This window comes from Mus pahari, chromosome X (assembly GCF_900095145.1).
Source record: "Mus pahari chromosome X, PAHARI_EIJ_v1.1, whole genome shotgun sequence".
Taxonomy (NCBI): domain Eukaryota; kingdom Metazoa; phylum Chordata; class Mammalia; order Rodentia; family Muridae; genus Mus; species Mus pahari.
Genome location: NC_034613.1, coordinates 39,357,234 through 39,376,917, shown reverse-complemented (window position 1 = coordinate 39,376,917; position 19,684 = coordinate 39,357,234). Strand labels below are relative to the sequence as shown.

General features: G+C 39.2%; 1 protein-coding gene across 5 annotated transcripts in view; it reads right to left on the bottom strand.

The window, feature by feature from the left end:
* Positions 1–18,319, bottom strand: part of Slc25a14 (solute carrier family 25 member 14) — a 36,389-nt gene extending 18,070 nt beyond the window's left edge. The window contains exons 1-7 of one of the 5 annotated variants that reach the window (XM_021187700.2): positions 18,071–18,319; positions 17,692–17,937; positions 12,464–12,557; positions 10,770–10,917; positions 7,377–7,471; positions 4,365–4,450; positions 1,115–1,210 (exon numbers count right to left, since the gene is read on the bottom strand). In XM_021187700.2, the coding sequence (XP_021043359.1) occupies positions 1,115–1,210; positions 4,365–4,450; positions 7,377–7,471; positions 10,770–10,917; positions 12,464–12,557; positions 17,692–17,766 (594 nt within the window). In that variant the 5' untranslated portion in view covers positions 17,767–17,937; positions 18,071–18,319. Of the gene's footprint in view, positions 1–1,114; positions 1,211–4,364; positions 4,451–7,376; positions 7,472–10,769; positions 10,918–12,463; positions 12,558–13,620; positions 13,669–17,691; positions 17,938–18,070 lie in introns of all 5 variants that reach the window. The other 4 variants (XM_021187702.1, XM_029534173.1, XM_029534172.1 and 1 more) reach the window with 4 other exon arrangements.
* Between the last annotated feature and the right edge of the window lie 1,365 nt (positions 18,320–19,684).

The window sequence follows — 19,684 nt, the reverse complement described above, 5'->3', positions numbered from 1 at the left end:
AAAGAATGTCTACAACATTTTGCAAAATAACGTATGAGTTTATGCAATCAGAAACAGATCAAGTAATTGTGCCAAAGCTTTATCAGTTGTCTAATCTAGATGATGTATGTTTATAATTCAATTCTTTCAGCTCTATTTTGCTTGAGGTTTTAAAGTAAAATTAGCTATAAAAAGTATAAAGAAAGAAAATAACAAAACTATTTCCATCCTGTGTGTTTCTCTCTCTCTCTCTCTCTCTCTCTCTCTCTCTCTCTCTCTCTCTCTCTCTCTCTCTCTCCATATCTAATAATACTCTTATTTGCTGTTAGAATAATTCAGTGATCACAACAGATTTAAAAGTTATCCAATAACCAGTTGTGGAGTTGCAAGCTTTTAATTCTAGCACTCAGAACACAGAGGCAGTGGGAGCTCAGTGAGTTTGAGACCAGCCTGGTCTATATAGTGAGATCTAGGACAGCCAGGACTACATAGATCCAGTCTCAAAAAGAAGAGTTACTATAGCAGAAGACATATAGAGTGGAACAGGCTTGACTTCTCAGCACTCAGGAGACAGAAGCAGGAGGATCACAAGTTCAAGACCAGCCTGGGCTACTTAGAAAACCCTGTCTCAAAACAAAACAAAAAAATATTGTAATAATACAACAAATGATAAAATATAAATAAATATTTGAAGATAAAAAAATATTCACAATGATTATCTCCAGTGGTGGGACTACTAGAATTGTTCCTCATATATTTTGTAAATTTTATCAATATTTTATCATATATCTTTTACTTTATAAAGTTAAAAATACTGTCCTACTATTTGAACATATGCACTACAGAGACCATCATAGACACATAGTAATGTGTTTAATCCAAAACTGGCAAAACTACATTGAGACAAATTCACTGTAAAGTTTAGGAAAGCAAAACGGCTATCTCAAATTATACATGTTTCTCACACATACAACTCTACACCACATGTATCGAAATAGGAACTAGTGGGTAAGTTTTAGTCCTTTCATGGGTAGCATAAGCTCCTTGCTTTGCTTGGAGTTATAAGTCACAATCTCATGACTTAATATGAAGACTCAAGTAGAGTGTAATAAATCCCCAGTAAGAGGTGACTCACCCTCCACAGACCCCTGGTACCTTCTTGCTGGTATATGTCAATGAAGCTGCCAATCATGCCTCCTTGGAACAAACTTCCTTGAGCCTGCATTCGAATCTAAAACAAAAAAGGGAATATTTTATTTTGACAGCGAAAACCAAAATGAGATAGTGTACTCCTTTAAAATTAAGAAAAATAGGTTTTGGAATTGTTTTTGAAACTGTTATTATGGTGAAATTAATGAATTAAATTGTACACAAATATAACATAATTTGTCCCAAAGTATATCTATAAAGATTTTCATTAGACCTCATATTCCCCATACTAAATCTATAATCTCTGGAGTTGACAGTAACAAGCACTCAGAGAGATATAACTAGTTTGAGCCAGGCATGGTTGCACATGCCTTTAATCCCAGCACTCAGAAGGCAGAGATAGGTGAATCTCTGCGAGTTCAAAGCCAGCTGATCAACAGAGTGAGTTCCAGCATACCCATAGCTACATAGTAAGACCCTGTTTGAATAAAAACATATGAATTAGCCAGGCAGTGGTGGCATATGCATTTAATCCCAGCACTCAGGGGGCAGAGGCAGGCAGTTCTCAGTGAGTTTGAGGACAGCCTGGACTACAGAGTAAATTCCAGGATGGCCAGGGCTGTTATTCAAAGAAACTCTGTCTGGAGAAAGGAAGGAAGGAAGGAAGGAAGGAAGGAAGGAAGGAAGGAAGGNANGGNAGGNAGGNANGGANGGAGGGAGGNAGNNAGNGAGGGAGGGAGGGAGGGAGGGAGGAAGACAGGCAAATAAATATATGTAATTAGTTCAAGTAAAAAATTAGGGGTGATTCAAATGCCAAAAACTAATAGCAACAACATATTGGTTACATAAATGATGACACATTCATTTAACAGAATACAATGGAATCATATCATTTTCCCTTAAAATATGTGTAGCCTTGAAAAAGTGTTAAAAATTGATTGCTAAACAGAAAGGTGCTGCAAAGCAATATATATAATTCTTACCAAAACATGTGAAGTTTTTAAAAGGCTACAAACACAGTGATTAAACTAGATGAGCACCCAAATGTTAACAAAGGTTTACATAGGAATGGGAGTCTACAGATGAGCACCGAGTTTAATCCCTAGGGCCCCTGGTTGACAGAGATCGGATTGCAAATGGTTTCCTCTGATCTCTACCTGGGCATACATGTGCCTCTGCAAAATAATGATGAATAATGATAATGATGATAATTATCATCATCATCATCATCATCATTTTAATTTGGGGTCTAGAGAAATGGCTCAGTGGTTTAGAGAACTGGCACCAACGTGGCAGCTCACAACCCTCCTTAACTACGATTCCACGGACTTCAGTGCCCTCTCTTCAGGCTCTATGGGCACCAGGCACATCTAGTACAATGTATACATGCAGGCAAAACACACATATACAAAAAGTCTTGAAAATTTTAATTTTTAAAAGAATGATGCTGGGCAGTGGTGGCGCACGCCTTTAATCCCAGCACTTAGGAGGCAGAAGCAGGCGGATTTCTGAGTTCGAGGCCAGCCTAGTCTACAGAGTGAGTTCCAGGACAGCCAGACCTACACAGAGAAACCTTGTCTCAAAAAAAAAAAGAATGATAATCTATATCAATCAAACAATGATCAAAATAGTCGGCAGTCTTATATTTGTGGATTCAACCAATCACCAATTGAAAAATATTTGTAAGAACCTGTATTTGTAATGAACACATGTAGACTTTTTTCCTTGTCATTATTTCTGGAATATTATAGCAAGTATTCTTATATGTTTACATTAAACATAAGTAAATCTAAAGAGAATTTAAAATATATATGGGGGGACTGGAGAGATGGCTCAGTGGTTAAGAGCACCGACTGCTTTTCCAGAGCTTCTAAGTTCAAATCCCAGCAACCACACAGTGGCTTCCAACCATCTGTAACAAGATCTGGTGCCCTTTTCTGGAGTGTCTGAAGACAGCTACAGTGTACTTACATTATATATATATGTGCGTGTGTGTGTGTGTGTGTGTGTGTGTGTGTATGTATGTATATATATCTCCACCCAGATTATGCACAAATAGTTTTGGTCTATGTAAGGGACTTGAACATTCAAGGATTTTGTTACTTACCAGCACAAAGTCCTGGAAACAAAACCCCTATAGCTTCTGAGGGATAAGTACTTTTTTATGCCTGATAAGCTCTGCTGTTAACTGCTGAGACTCCTACACTTGCATTGAATTAACTTCGATCCTGATCTGTACTTTCTCTTATTATAAATAACGAACTTGATTTTTTTCTCCCAGCTCATGGCTGGAGCTCAGGCTCAGCAGTGTTTGCTGGTCTTGCAGAGGACCCAGGTCTGATTCCGGCACCCACATGGCAGCACACAACAGTCCTTAACTCCAGTTCTAGGGACTCCCTCTCCTGGCTTCCAGGAACACTGCATGCATACAGCACACGGGCATACACATAGGCAAAACCCAACACATATAAAAAGACTTTTTAAACTTGAGATTCATAGCTGTAAATAGCTCTATTCCCAGTAAGACAGGAGGACCAGGAATTCAAGGTCATTCTTTGCTACTTAGTGAGCTCAAAGATAAAATGGGGTACATAAGATTCTGTCTCAGAAAAACAAACAAAAATCCTAATTTGTGGTTCTCTCACACAGTTAAATCATACATTTAGTGCTTTATTAATTAAATAGAAGATTTTTACTATTAGTCAGATAAAACTGAAGGCTGGCGTTAAAATAAGTGTTTCAAGAAGTCCAGTTACATTCTTATCAAATCAGCACAAGCCAAAGCTCATCCTTAATAAAAACATGGACAAGATAAGGAAAGACAGAAACAGTATAAATTTAAGGTAAAGCAGTTATGAAAAGAAACTCCTGTAAAGATCTCTACCTTAATCTATCCTTTGACATACCAGGTTATGCAAGACCTAGCCTTTAACCTAATCTATAGGATTACAAATCCTAGGCTGAAAACCAATGGATTAATGGACATCACATTAAACTATTTTTGAACATGTACTGTGAAGCATAATGTTAGACAAGGTTACATATAGTATCTCTAATTCTTAACAACTTTATGCTATAAACACTGCATTATCTTCATTTCAAAACAAGAAATGAATGAGATACCACACAGTTAAGAGATCTGCCCAAGATTTTAGAACTAACAATAGATAGTGTAAAGATGTCAACTTGAATTTGAGTTAAAGCCTGCGGCCTTCCATGGCAGGAATGTCTCTTACCTTTAGAACATCAGTGGGATTGGCAATAGTAGATGAAATCACTCCTGACACTACCCCACAGATCATGTTAATTAGGAGAGTTTCATCTGTAAAAGTGCAAAAGAAATAAATAAAAGAAGGTTCATGGGCTGAGGGATGGCTCAGAAGTTGAGAGTTCTGACTGCTCTTCCAAAGGTCCTGAGTTCAATTCCAAGCAACCACATGGTGGCTCAGAACCATCTGTAATGACATCTGGTGCCCTCTTGTGGCCTGCGGTTGCACAAGCAGGCAGAACACTGTACACATACTAAATAAATCTTTAAAAAAAGAAGAAGGTTCATTTTCATTTCTGGAGTACCTGAGATATTGCATGAAGGTAATCTTTTCTGGAGAGATGACTTAAAAATGATCTTCAAAGTTTATCAAAGTAAAGTCTCTCAAGTATTTATAGACCATTCCAAATCAATACAAAATGTATACAAATTACACAATACAAACCATTATTTCCATAAAACCATTATTCATATTCTTCTACATAACTGTCAGTATGTTATATAAATTAGAATATTGTCTTTCCACTTCAACCACTTCAAACATATTAATGCATCTGATTTTTGTCTTTTAAATTCTTTTTGAGTTTCTGAGTTCAAGGCCAGCCTGGTTTACAGAGTGAGTTCCAGAACAGCCAGGGCTACACAGAGAAACCCTGTCTCAAAAAAAAATTCTTTGGAGATTATAATTACAACATTTCTCCCTTTCCCTTCTTCCCTCTAAACTCTTTCATATATCCCTCCCCATTCTCCTCTTTTTTCACATATAGTTATTACATGCATATATGATTTATGTAGACACATATCCCTAAATATAATGTTTACCCCACATAGCATTACTTGTATATATGTTTTCCGGGCTGACCATTTGGCACTGGACAACCAATTGGTATGCTCTTTTCCCTGGGGAAGACGCCTCCCCTACTCCCAGCCTTCTGTAGTTGCCAACGGTTCTTAGTGTAGGGTTGAAGCCTCATGGGCTTTTCCCTGTCTAGTGTGGCATACCAGCTGGTAACATCCTTGTCCAGTTTTTAAGTCTTTTTATGGATAGTCAAAGACTTAATAACCAGATGTTAAAAAATTAATATTATGTATAACAAAGCTATCTAAATACTAACTTTGAGTGGCTTTATCTATCTCCCAGCCTCCATTTATGTACAGAAGGCTTCTATAGTCAAATATGAAAAAGGAGTAGAATAATCCCTGGCATTGGGGAATGAACGGAGAGACTTGGACATGCCAGGCCAGCTCTCTGCTACCCAGTAATACCCTTAAGTCCAGAAGAAATTACATAGAAGTAAATTTGCGCAACTACGACCGAGAAGAGGAACAGGAGAGGAACAACAGAACATATTGTTCTACAGCAAAAATGCCATCTTTACCACTCCTCCTCCTCAGAAGAGTCTAGAAATAGAAAATTAGTAAATCGATGTGAGCAATCTATGAAAGGAAAATATTTTCAGGGAAGATGAAAGTGAGTCCTTGAATCCAGACTATAACAGATTAAAATTTATCTACCTACCCAAACCTTACCAAAATTGACATCTAGAAAGTATCAAGTCAAAATTTAGAGCTAAGATGAAAGGATGGACTATCCAGAGACTACCCATCCGGGGATCCATCCCATCATCAGCCACCAAACCCAGATACTATTGCACATGCCAGCAAGATTCTGCTGAAGGGACCCTGATATAGCGGCCTCTTGTGAGGCTATGCCAGTGCCTGGCAAACACCGAAGTGGATGCACACAGTCAGCTATTGGATGGAACACTGGGTCCCCAATGGAGGAGCTAGAGAAAGTACCCAAGGAGCTGAAGGGGTCTGCAATCTTATAGGTGGAACAACAATATGAGCTAACCAGTACCCCCTGAGCTCATGTCTCTAGCTGCATATGTAGCAGAAGATGACCTATTCGGCCATCATTGGGAAGAGAGGCCCCTTGGTCTTGTAAACTTTATATGACCCAGCACAGGGGAAGGCCAGGGCCAAGAAGTGGGAGTGGGTGGGTAGGGGAGCAGGTGAGGGGGGAGGGTATAGGGAACTTTTGGGATAGCATTTGAAATGTAAATAAGAAAATAATAATAAAAATAAATAAATAAATTTAAAAAATAAAAAAAAGAAAAGAAAAGAAAGTGTCAAGTCCTCTAACTGATGAAGAGTATATTCATTTTCAAGGACATGGCTGACCTAGGCTTCGTCAAGAATAACAATAAAGGTTTTTTTTTTTTTTAAGAATTCTTAGTTTATCCAGGTGGTGGTGGTTATATACATATTGTTCCATGGCTTGAGAGGTAAAGGCAGGCAGATCCCTATGAGTTTGAGGCCAGCCTGGTCTACAAAGCTAGTTCCAGGACAGCCAGGGCTACACAGAGAAACCCTGTCTCAAAAAACAAACAACAAGCAAAAGAAAAAGAATTTTTATTTTAAGTCAAGTGGTGTGGTACACACCTTTAATCTCTGCACTTGGGAAGCAGAGGCAGGTGGATCTGTGAGTTCGAAGCCAGCCTGGCCTACAAAGAAAGCTGCAAACAGCCAGGACTACACAGAGAAACCAAGAAGGGCAAAAACAGACAAACAAACCAACAACAAAAAAGGAATTCCTCGTTTGGGGAAGGACATATACCATGGCACAGGTATGGAGGTCAGGGAACAACTCTGTGGAATGTCTTCACTCCTTCCACCTTTGCAGAGGTTCTATGTATCAAGTTCAGGTAGTCACACTTGCATGGAATTTACCCATTAAGCCATCTTGGCAGCCTAGACATTTTTTAGTCCATAGTAAAAGATATATGTGAAGAGCAGGTCCTCTATCCCATGGATCCCCTCTGTAGGGATTTAGCCCATGTCAATACAAGCTCACCTTTACCCATGCAGTAAGTAGCTTTCATTGACTGCCAATATAAAATGATAAACATTTCACACTAAGCATGATTTCAAACAATCCCTTTGAGGATAACCTTAAAAGAAAGTTGAGCATACTGACCTTCCAAACGTTCTACAAATAATCGCTTCAAGCTTTGATAAATACCAATTTTGATGGTGCCATATGATGCCTGTCTTAGTAAAGCAGGTGCAATTCTGCCCAAAAAAAAGAGAAAAAAAATAAAGAAAAGTTAATTTTACTTAACACAGATTTGTAGATTTTACAATCTTTAAATCTGTATCTTTCCAAGCAATAACGAGCATTTTTTTTCAATCATCCATGAAAAACTGCCAAAGAAAGTTCGCATCCCAGGTCCTAAAACAAATGTCAACAAAGTTACAAACACTGAAATTATGCAGAATGTATAGTGGAAGCAAATCGGAAACTGATAAGGAGGCTCGAACACTTGGAAATCAAACAACATACACTTAAACAACATATGGGTTAGAGAAAGTTGTAAAAAAAATTAATGTATAGGCCTGAGTAAAATTTCAAATATATCCTATAAAATACATGGGATTATAACAACTAAAGAAAATGATGCTATGAATATGAGAGAGAGCAAACAGATACATGGGAGTGGGTGGAGGAAGAAAGGAAAGGAGAAAATTATGTAATCATAATTTTAAAATTAAAAATATTATAAAAATTTAAAAAAATAAAGCATGGGACACAGCCAGGCTTAGCAATACAGGTCGGCAATCCCAGCTGCTCCTTGCAGGCTAAGGCAGGAGAATGAGGAGTTCCTAGCCTATTTGAACTGGGGTGAGTAAAAGGCCAGCCTGAACAGCTTGGTGTGACCCTGTCTTACCATAAAAAGATATGACTAGGTAGCTCACTGATAGAGTACTTGCATGCCAAGTGTTAGGCCTTGCATTCAATCACCAATAGTAGATGCCACACCCACTCCAGTGAAGGCGACGTGACAAGCCCAAAAGCTTGGATGCAGTCCTGAGGCAAAAAAAGTTTCATGGAAACTTAGTCTCCTGGAGCCTTGGCATTCTGTAACATGAATGCTTCAAATTTGTTCTTGCATTAGTCGGTGAATGGATCTGTGTGCTTTCTTTCAGTATTGTTTTATTATAGGTGCCTCCAAGAAATAATTTGTCAAATACCCAAGCTAGATGGAACTTTGTTTCCTGGCCTTCACCAATGCCCTAGGCAGTCCTGGAGCCGACCCTGCGCTTGGAATTTCATAAGGATGATAATCATTCAGGCAAAATGCCCCAGTGTTGATATTTAGTAATCAGGCATCTCAGAGTTTGCCAGATAGGAGCTAGTAATCTCAGGGCTAGTTCAAAATAGTAAACTTAGAATCCTCATTACAGTCGGGTATGGCAGACTACATTGCATATCAGAAGAAAGTTAGTGAGTTCTTCTGACAAATGGAGATTCCCTACAGATACTTAAAAGAGCAGCCAAGATACTCCCATATGCAAGAATTTACAGTGGTCTAGGAAGGAGGGTTGTGGTTTAAGGTATTAACAGTATTGCATTATTCATGAAAAGGTCAGCAAGAGCAGAACCCCTCTGGTGGAAGCTTTTACAAGGCTCAGAGGAATAGCATAAATTGTGACTAGGGTGTGAAATCCTCACCTGGCTCCTGTCAATAAATGATTTTAGAAAGAGCTAATCTTATCACAATTGTAAACATTGCCTGATTCCTGCCCCATGGAACTCATTGTTTTATTAAAGTTCAAAAAAAATAGTAATTCCAAGCCCAGAAAAGTTTACTGAAAAATGCCATAAAACTGTTGGAAAATTAACATTACTCTTATATATAAAAAAAACTCTCCAGAAATAAAAGAGGGAATGTTTCCTAAATCACTTTAGCTAATATTACCTTGATAGCAAAAACCAGACAAAAAAATAGAACAAATAAAAACCATATGCCTAGGACTAGAGAGATGGCTCAGAGGTTAAGAGCACTGACTGCTCTTCCAGAGGTCCTGAGTTCAATTCCTAGCACCCACATGGTGACTCACAACCATCTGTAATAGGATCTTACACCCTCTTCTCACATGCATGCACACATGCTAACAGAGCACTCATACATTAAAAAAATACAGAAATAAAAATGTTTTAAAGGAACATAAAAAATACCCATCCGTATCACACATGAACTTAGATGCAAAAATCCTTCAGAAAAGACAAATTGAATGTAGCAATAATAAAAAAGTCAGACATTATTACCTATACCACATAGATTTTTTTAAAAATCAGCCTGTATTTCCTAACAAGTGCAGATACATCTTTAACCTGATGAAAAAGGAAACAATAACGCCAAGATCTCAACCTACTTAAATTCTGCTCCTAAACTGAAGATGTTCTCACTCATGCCTCCCTTGAGATTCTTCCAAATTGCAGAACTCTACTTTAGGAGATATAAATAGAACTAAAGCAACAGCTCAACTGGTTAGGATGGAAGAAGGAAAAAGAAACGGATGACTAAATATGCATCTTTCCTACTCTATTACTTGTATCAGAAAAAGAAAATCTTGAGGTTATCTATGCTAATGAAAGAACAAGGTAAAAGAGATGGCCCAGGAATCACTGACTTCTGCATGAGGATCTGGCTTGGGTTGTTGGTTTTTTTCTCCAAGAAAATTATATTTTAAATAAGCCCAACATAGGTTACTGGTAAATTTTATTTCAATCCTCTCAGCAATATTGGTAGCCTAGATTTAAGATGGCCTAGGAAATCTGCAACACGTGAACAACAAACTGAACACTAAATCATAAACTGATGGGTAATCAAAGAGTGATGGAAAAAGATGATACTCCCTTCTTTTATTCATCACTACTATTTAAGCTGCCAGAATAGTGTTTCTTTTATGTAAGAAGTCTTAAAGGATGCTAGGAAAATTTCTCACAAGAATGTGTACAGCTAACTGGTGTTGCTTTTACAACAGCCATCAAAGAGTGTCAGGAAGGGCTGGAGAGATGGCTCAGTGGTTAAGAGCACAGACTGCTCTTCCGAAGGTCCTGAGTTCAAATCCCAGCAACCACATGGTGGCTCACAACCATCTGTAATGAAATCTGACACCCTCTTCTGGTATGTCTGAAGACAGCTACAGGGTACTCACATATAACAATAAATAAAATCTTTGGGCCAGAGTAAGCTGGACCCCAGAGTGAGCAGAGGTCCTGAGTTCAATTCCTAGCAATCACAGGATGGCTCACAACTATCTGTACAGCAAAAGTATACTAATATAAATAAAATAAATAAATAAATCTTTAAAAAAAAAAAGAGTGTCAGGAAGCCAGGAAAAAAGCTTATGCTGTAACGGTATTACACATTTTTACATGTACAATATAATCGATACAGAATTATAAGTTAAAATGGTGGATGCAAAGGGTGTAAACTGTCATGCAGATGAAATCGATGGTTTCTTTTTTTAAAAAAATCAAAAAACATTCTGTTCATGATGTAAAAAAAGAAACAAGTCTTACCCTGAATACAGAGCCAAGATCCCTTCTTCTTTATAGATTCGGAACAAGGCATGAAACATCCCTCTATATTTTATTTCTTTGAAACGAACATCGATACTCTGGCCTTGGACTTGCAGCCGTGTTTTAGTAAGATCCACGGGGAAAGTGCCTATGAAGGAACACACTCCTAAGTATTTACAAAAAAAACCAGTTATGTTATGCTTAAATATAAGGGCGATGAAAATACTGGAAATACAAGACAATCATTTTCATAACACTTGAATATCTATTCCACCATCACTGTCAGAGGATAAAGGCTATAAGGGAAATGTACTAGCCTTTTAGGAAGTACAACTTCCTACACAGAGTACCTGACACTGTGACATAGAAAACGCTGGATGATAAAAAATAGGCTATAAATGCAAAGGGGTTTAGACGTGTCTTTCACGCTGTCTCTAACATACCAATGTCAGTGGCATTTATTACCCTTTTCCTCCCATCCTACCCCATCTCAAGTGTCCATACCTCCTTGCCTCACATTATCACAAACATAGGAAAGCATTAGATGTTCCTACATGCCATTACAATAGTGTGTGTATGTGTGTGTGTGTGTGTGTGTGTGTGTGTGTTTACAACTTCCTAATATTATGAGAGAAAATTGTAAAGTCTCACCATGGTGTCTTAGATGATTGAAGACCAATACCAGCAGAGTATTTAGGCCATGCTTTTTTACTAACTGTGCTTTATTTACTTATGTGTGGGTGTGTATGGAGGTTAGAGGGCAATCTACAGGAGTCAGATCTGTCCTTTAATTTAACCACATGGTTCCCATGGATCCAACTCAGGTCGATCAAGCTTGGCAGTGTGCATCTACTTTACCTGCTGAGCCACCTTGGCTTCCCTAGCAGGATTCTTCAATAAAGCTCCCTTTTCTTATATCAGCACATAAAAGTGGTTTTTGCATGAACAAAATGGGATTTAAGAAAGATTTAAAGATCTAAAACTAATAAGCTCTTTATGTATATGGTTCTGAACTTTTGTGACCTGGATTATATAAGACCAGAGCTTACAACAAGAAAATCAACAGGCTGGGCAGTGGTGGCTCATGCCTTTAATCCCAGCACTCTGGAGGCAGAGGTAGGTGGATCTCTGTGAGTGCAAGGCCAGCCTAGTCCAGAGAGTGAGTTCTAGGACAGCCAGGGCTACACAGAGAAACCCTGTTTTGGAAAACCAAAAAGAAAAAAAAGTCAACAAACACTGCTAGATTGTAGACAACGGGGAATCGGTTAGGAAAAAGAAGAATCTGGAAAATGAAGTCACAGTCTAATAATCTTGTTTGCTTCTAAAATGGAAGAGAGGTTTGCAAAAAAGAAGCCTGGATAAGAAGAAATTATAACCTTAGCATAAATGAAAGACCATTAGCACAGGAATACACAGAAACCACTATCATATATAGTCCTTTATGACCATGCATATTTGACTTAAAAAAACTAAGAAATCACTAAGTTATCAAAAAATTCAAAATTTGACTTAACCTCATGCCCCATACCATCACTAGAACATCCTCAGGGATATTACTTGATAGCCATGCAATGGTAACTTTTAAAACAAAAGATGACAATATTTTCCCCACTGATTTTCTCCAAAAACAATCGGTACTAAACATGCCCCTCTGTGACATGAAACTCAGATTTGTCATATTTCTCAATTCTTACCGAACTCTGCAACAATAGAGGCAAGGCCGCCATACACAAAAGGTTTCCAATTCAGACCAGACATCTCATGGCTTAAAGTGGAACTTTTCTGATGCTAAAAACAAACACGTATCAGAACAGGGCACGAGAAGGAAGAGAGCATTTGTTAATACTTGATTATATGATTTAAATCAATAAAACTGGCAAATCATACAAATGTAGAGGGGAAAAAAAATAAAAGCCACCAAGAGAAATGAGACAGCATGGAGAGTCCTGTTTCATGTGCTGGATGATCATGAGTTCGCTCTTTAATGTCATTCTGTAGGGAAGGCGTGCAGTCACTCAAGAAACCAACACATGACTTGCATTCTAATTTAGCACTCTTCCCCGCCCAAAGAAGCTTTGGCCCATCCAGCACACCCATCTCTGACATTCAACTAGACAATCACGAGTCAAGGAAACTGGAACTCAAGTTACATAGGCTGAGGCATCTTATAAAAGCAGTTCGTGGTATTCAGTTAGCTTGATTTAGGCACAAAACACAAGCTTCCAACACTACCCCGTAATGTTCTCAATCCTCTCAGCTCTCCAGTGAAATTTAGCATCTCAGTTCTAGGAACTGAGTGAGCTATACACCAAACCCACTCCTCAGTGAGACCCACGGCTGAGCTAAGCAGCAATTCACCTTGCTTCTGCCTCTGTGGACTATGGCATGCCTCCTGAGTTAACCAGAAAAATAAATTTGAAATCAGACATAGTGACACAGGCCTGTAATTCCAGCACTTGGGAAGTAGAGTCAGGAGGGTCAGTAAGTTCAAAGTCACCCTTCGCTACATGCCTCATGTGAAAGCTTAGCAAGCCTCTCCCCACAGAGTTTCTGATTGGTGGTTTAAGTCTTGCCCTGAGAGTCAGAGAGTTCTCAAAGAATACTGATGCTTCTTCCTCATTTAAAAACTACTGCTGTAGGCATCACTTCCTAAATCCAGGCCCACTTGGAAATACTTTTTCTTATAGCCTCTCCAATTTTCTTGAGATATTTCTTTCTTTCTTTAGAGTTTCAAAGTATTATACTACCCATTATCAAAAGGATTTACAGTAAAAAAAAACCGGAACACTCTGTAATTAGATCGTCTAAAGTCAAATCATGGCGGCAGGTTCAATGCTTGACTATCACTTACTAGTCGTGGTTCTGGGAAAGTAATTCAATCTTTCTCTGCCTCCATTTTCTGAAAACAATAATAATAAAAATGTATGTCATAGGGTTGTTGTGTTGTATATAAATATATACCTAACACCGAGAAAAGTCTGCTCAATAAGTTAATTATCATTACTACATGGCTGATTACATCTTAATACATAGCATTTGCTCTTGACACTCCCCTTGCCAGTTTGGGTTACTACCTTGAAGCCACAGTCTGCTCCTAGAGGAAACAAGGTTTTGATTTTTTTTTTTTTTACAAAAGTAATTCTCTGAGACAAAGCAAAAAGAGGCTAGTGAGCATGCAGATAAATGTCTTAGTTACATACTGCAAAAATGATTGTTACAACTGCCTTTCAAACATAGTACATATTGAGTATGTGAGAGATAACCCCTATTGGAGGAGCGTTCATTAAAACTCTAAAGAGCCGGGTGTGGTGGCGCACACCTTTAATCCCAGCACCCGGGAGGCAGAGGCGGGCAGATTTCTGAGTTCGAGGCTAGCCTGGTCTACAAAGTGAGTTCCAGGACAGCCAGGGCTACACAGAGAAACCCTGTCTCGAAAAACCATTAAAATTCTAAAGGGCAAATTAGGAATTGATGGAAAAAAATAGGACTGTGGCATACCTCCTGAGTTTACAAGAAAAAGAAATGTGAAATCAGACATGAAATGTGAAATCAGGCCTGTAATTCCAGCACTTGGGGAGTCAGGAGGGTCAGTAGTTCAAAGACACCCTTTGTAACATAGGGAGTTTGAGACCAGCCTGGGCCACAGAACTCAGTCTCCAAAAGAGTGCACACACAAAAAAAAAAAAAATAAGGGAAAAATTACTCTAGGGTGTCAAATGTCGAGATTCCCCTAAATAGCCTTTGATGGTTCAGATGTCTGCTGTGCTGTTCCCCAAAACTTTCCCTTTACAACTCATGCATCCTTTGTCAGTACAGGAGGAAAAAAAGAACTCTACCATAACTCTACTACATACTACTCAACATTTTATCATTGTTTTATATGTGAGTGTCTGCTTGTATGTATGTCTCTGCCTCACATGCATGCCTCATAGCCAGAGAGGCCATTAGAGGGTGTTCGATTCTCTGGAACTGGTTACAGATGGTTGTGAGCTGACATATGAATTCTGAGACTTGAACCTGGATCCTCTAAAGAGCTGCTACTACTCTTAACAGCCAAGACATCTCTCCAGCCCCTACCTAATCTTTTAATTAAGGAAAATGTGCCCAGGGTGCAAGAGCAATAATGAGTTGCTGAAAGTTGGGGACAGAGTCACACTAGGAAGCAGAAAGATCAGTTACTGGATCCTAGGTCCTGTAGCTCAGGGGTTCCCCAATGAAGTTTTCACAATTGAGGGCATATAAGAAAAGAAAATATCTAGAGCTGCTTTTTTTCTGGCTAAATATATGTCATTTAAATGGCTATTACATCATTATCCCTGGGACACTGACAAATCACCTTATATGAAATGATAATGGTAGTGAGTATTTGATAATATTTAGTGCCTTTATTTGATAAAATAAACATACTGATCTTTTATAGGTATCCCCTCCACCATACTTTGATTTAAAGTTCATTAGCCCATAAAATTATACAACCCTGTAGACAACTGACCAAAATCAAGATGGTCCCTTATAGCACCTCCCCAGGCACACCAGATAGTAAAATCTTTCACTCCAATGTTAGAAATGAAAATCATGAAAGAAATTTTGTATCACTTCTGATTAGACTTTAAACCACCCCTTCTTCATACTAAAACAATTTAGAGGCACACTGAACAAATTAATTTTCCCCCAAAGGAGCCCTTCAAATATTTAAAGTGAGTTTTTGTATTTCTATATTTTCTCTTTCTCAGACTAAATACTCCTGATCATTTTCTATATCCTATGTGTTTTAATTCAGTTACTATAGCTGAAAACCTCTCTTTCTTTGAGAGAGGCATATCCCACAACTGAAACATTAATGTTCCAGCAAATACTAGTCTTTCACATAAGGCTGTATCATGTATGCAAGTAATGTCCCACCCATTCTAAGCTATACATATTTCTGAGAACCTTTTTTCTTTGACATCTTAAATTCAGGCATAAAATGATGAGTAAGGTGAGGTTTATTCTCTAGCTGTCCTGTCTCTTCCCTATTAAATAGGTAAGATTCTTGAAAAGATAACACCACAGTTTCCAAACTTCTTATAAACCTCATAGGAGCTATCACAGAATGAGTCCAAACAAACCAGTCATTGACTGTCTTCTGCATGCAACTGTCTATAAACTATTATAGAGGAAAACACAAAAGGAATTTGCTGGACCTGGACAATACTATATACCTGTTCAACATTCTCATTTCCAGAGTCTCTACCGACAAACCCTTGCCTCCTTGTTTTGTTGCAGAGAATTGCTTTGTAAAGTATACCAAACACCTTTCGAAGTTATTTTGACTTGTAGAGGTTACCCTCAGTTTTGCGTGAAAGTACAGAAGTCATATCTAAGGAACAATATAAATAGAGTACCCTAAATATTTTTATTTTATAAAGATGCTAGTAAAATCTGGCTTCGGGATTTGTACAACTCTTCATAAGATCTGATTATGGCTATCTTGATAGCCTAACCAGTAAAAATAAAATGTCCTAGAATCCATCCATATTATATAGCCCCTACACTTACTTCAAAGTCTGGTCAGGAAATTCTGGTTTACCTTCTTGGTTTCTCCTTTAAGAAAGAGTGGGTATTAGAGATTCTCATGTTTAGAAGATAGCAACTGGGAGCCTAAAACTATGTGTTGAAGGCATACTCAATACTCAAACCAGCAATTTGTTATTAATCAAATTGGTCACTTTTTTAATCACAGCCAGGTGTGGTGATGCCTGCCTTTGAATCCAGCGCCTGAGAGATAAAATGAGTGCAGCCAGCCTGATCTATATAGTGAGACCCTGTCACAAAAACACAAAAATAAATTCACAAATACAATCTAACATAAGACAGTAATTGCCATTCTTCCTATCTTTTCTGCCCAATCATCTGGTGGATGAAATTGAATACTTTGTTAGAGAAAAATGAAGTGTTAAAATGTATAGCAGTCTATAAGAGCAAGAGAAGTACAGAAAACAACCGCATGTGTGTAAACAATTTGTAAAAGCTGAACTTAAGCCGGGTTTCCACAGAGCAGACTGAATCTGGTTAGAAGCAGGGACTGGGGGTGAGGGGGAGCTGGTGAGATGGCTCAGCAGGTAAGAGCACCAACTGCTCTTCCAAAGGTCCCAAGTTCAAATCCCAGCAACCATATGGTGGCTCACAACCATCCGTAAAACAAGATCTGATGCCCTCTTCTGGAGTGTCTGAAGTCAGCTACAGTGTACTTACATATAATAAATAAATCTTTAATTTTAAAAAAAGGAGCAGGGAAGGAAAGCATCTAAGTGGGGTAAACAGAATGTATAAAGATAAATGTGCAAAGACACACAATCATGTGCAAGTGTGCATCAATATGGTTTGTACTGAGACAGAAATGAAGGACCCAAGCAGAATAAGCAATAAACTTGTTGACTGAAACAAGAGAGTAGATTAGGTGCTGGAGGAAGACTAGATCTATTAATAAGCAAGTGAATTAAGGTAATAGCCTATTGTAATTAGCTACTAGGGACTCCAAGCACAGTGGATTGCAAACAGAAGAGGTAGGGAAATACCTTAGGAGAGTGGGAAGCAGGCAAATAAAAGAACGGTGGTTGACAATGAGGATAAACTGTTGAGATGGAGACAAAAGACACTTCATGATATAAATGAAGAGGAGGAAAGAGTTAATGTCTAGTCTAAGCATCTCTATGGTTGGGCAAGGACACACTGGTAGGAAACTATAAATGTCCCTGCTACTCCCTTGTCTGAGAAACAAAATTCATGTTGATAATAGCTGTGATCCCAATCAAGTAACTGAACTGCATTTTAATAGATGCCTTCAGTGCCTCAACCTCACGGGTGACAGGGGGATAGAAAGTGATGGGGAGCATCTTTCAACAGCATCCCTCACACTTATACAATGGAGGGGTTTGCTTACTCCGCTTACAATCACTGCCGCCGTTGCAAACTTCACCCTTAGAAAAATTAGGATTATTCCGGGAAAGATACCCATTCACCCTCTGGGTGCAGGATCTTGCCAGTTCCTCGGCTGTCAGAGCGAGTTCGTAGAGAGAAGGGAGGCGCCTGAAGGAGGCAGCCTCCCGGGGGGGTCGAGGAAGCAGAGCTCAATCGAAGAAGTAAAGCCACCGATGCCAGAAGAGTGAAAGACAGGGAAGGGACTCAGCTGAGGGGAGAGAGAGAGATCAAAGGACCGTTAAGCCCCTCCCAGGCCGGGAACCAAGCCAACCCGGCCCCGCGCGGCCTGACGCGGCCCAGCCCCGCTCCCCAACCTGGAAGTCCAGGAGCTTCCCCCTCACCTGCTCAAGCTCAGCAGACGACTGGGAAGCGGAGGCTACCACAGTAGGAAACGCCACCGCAGCGCCAACCCGGAAGCATTGAAACCAGCGGAAGTAACCAAGGCGTCGCCTCGGCAACAGTGGCGCAGCCATCCTAACTCCGCCCACTCCTAGCCTGAAAAAGCAAGGCGCGAATGAAAGGAAACCATTAAATGCAAAAGGCCAGAGTCCAGAATCCTGGGCAAAAAGGTCGGCTGCTAACCCCACGCCTTCCTGGAGGCTTCCGGGGAGAGAGCTAAGGCGTGAGAGTGTAGTAGCTTCTGCAGCTGAGGTGCTCACCAATGAGGGCAGAGGAGGCGCCTTGTCACTCACCCACGCGGCACTTACCAGCCAGAGCAGAGGCTCTGCTTTGCCTTTAAAAAAAAAAAAAATTGAAGGTGGGCGGGGCGTCACGTGGAGGTGGAGTAAAGGGTTTAAGATAAAAGTGGGAGGAGCTCTTTTGTCTTTTTCTGGAACCCTTTTTTAGTGGGTTGCCTCATTAAGCCTTGATGTGAAGGTTTGTGCCTAGTCTTATTGTATCTCGATATGCCATGTTCGGTTGACATCCCTGGGAGGCCGGCTCTTTTCTGAAGGGAAACAGGAGGGGAATGGATCCGGGAGAAGGGACTGAGAGGAGAGGAGGATGGGAAAACTGTGGTTAAGATGTTAATATATAAGAAAAGAAGAAGTAAAATTTTTTTTTAAGTGGAAGATTTTTAAGATGCAAGTGAGGACTAGAAGCTGAGCGGAATTTAGAGACTGAACCTACGCTCAGAAAGGAAAATAAAAATGGGGAACGCAAATAACCTTTATCTGGTGAATGTCAGACAGCAGTCGCTGAAAAATTATGAACATGCCTTGTTCTCAAAGCCCAGAGACAAACTTGGGAACAAGTTAGAAACAGAAAGGGCACCATGAAAAGTTAAAGCAAATGAATCTGGAGAGAATACTGCAAAGAGTGTATCAGTTAATCTGCACCTCACAATCAGCTAAATCAAGCTTAAACGCCAGCTTCGGACCCCAGTTCCCAGGGTTATTAGAGGAGAACCAGAAACTTCTGGGAGAATCCATTAGCTAAATTAAGGCTACGCCCATTATTTTTTAACGTGTCACAGTTTCCACAATCACATGAGAGTTAATAAAAATGTTTGTTGTTTACATTAGTATAAACAGGTGACTTCAAGGCTCGTGGTCCTAAGAGACTATTTGTTGAATGGATGAATTTTTTAAGATTTATTTATTTATTATATGTAAGTACACTGTAGCTGTTCAGAAGAGGAGTCAGAACTCGCCACGGATGGTTGTGAGCCACCATGTGGTTGCTGGGATTTGAACTCAGGACCTTCAAAAGAGCAGTCAGTGCTCTTACCCGCTGAGCCATCTCACCAGCCCCGAATGGATGAATTTTTAAATTCATTTATTCCAAAAGAATCTTCCACATCTCATTCACATTTTTCACTTAAATTATTACAGCAGCACACATGATAATAATAGTGTTGTAGAGTATTTAACCATGTTAACAGTTTTGTGATGGCAAGAGGTTTTTTTTTCTGCTTGCTACTTGCTTATAAAGCATAAAGTTGATATACTTATTTT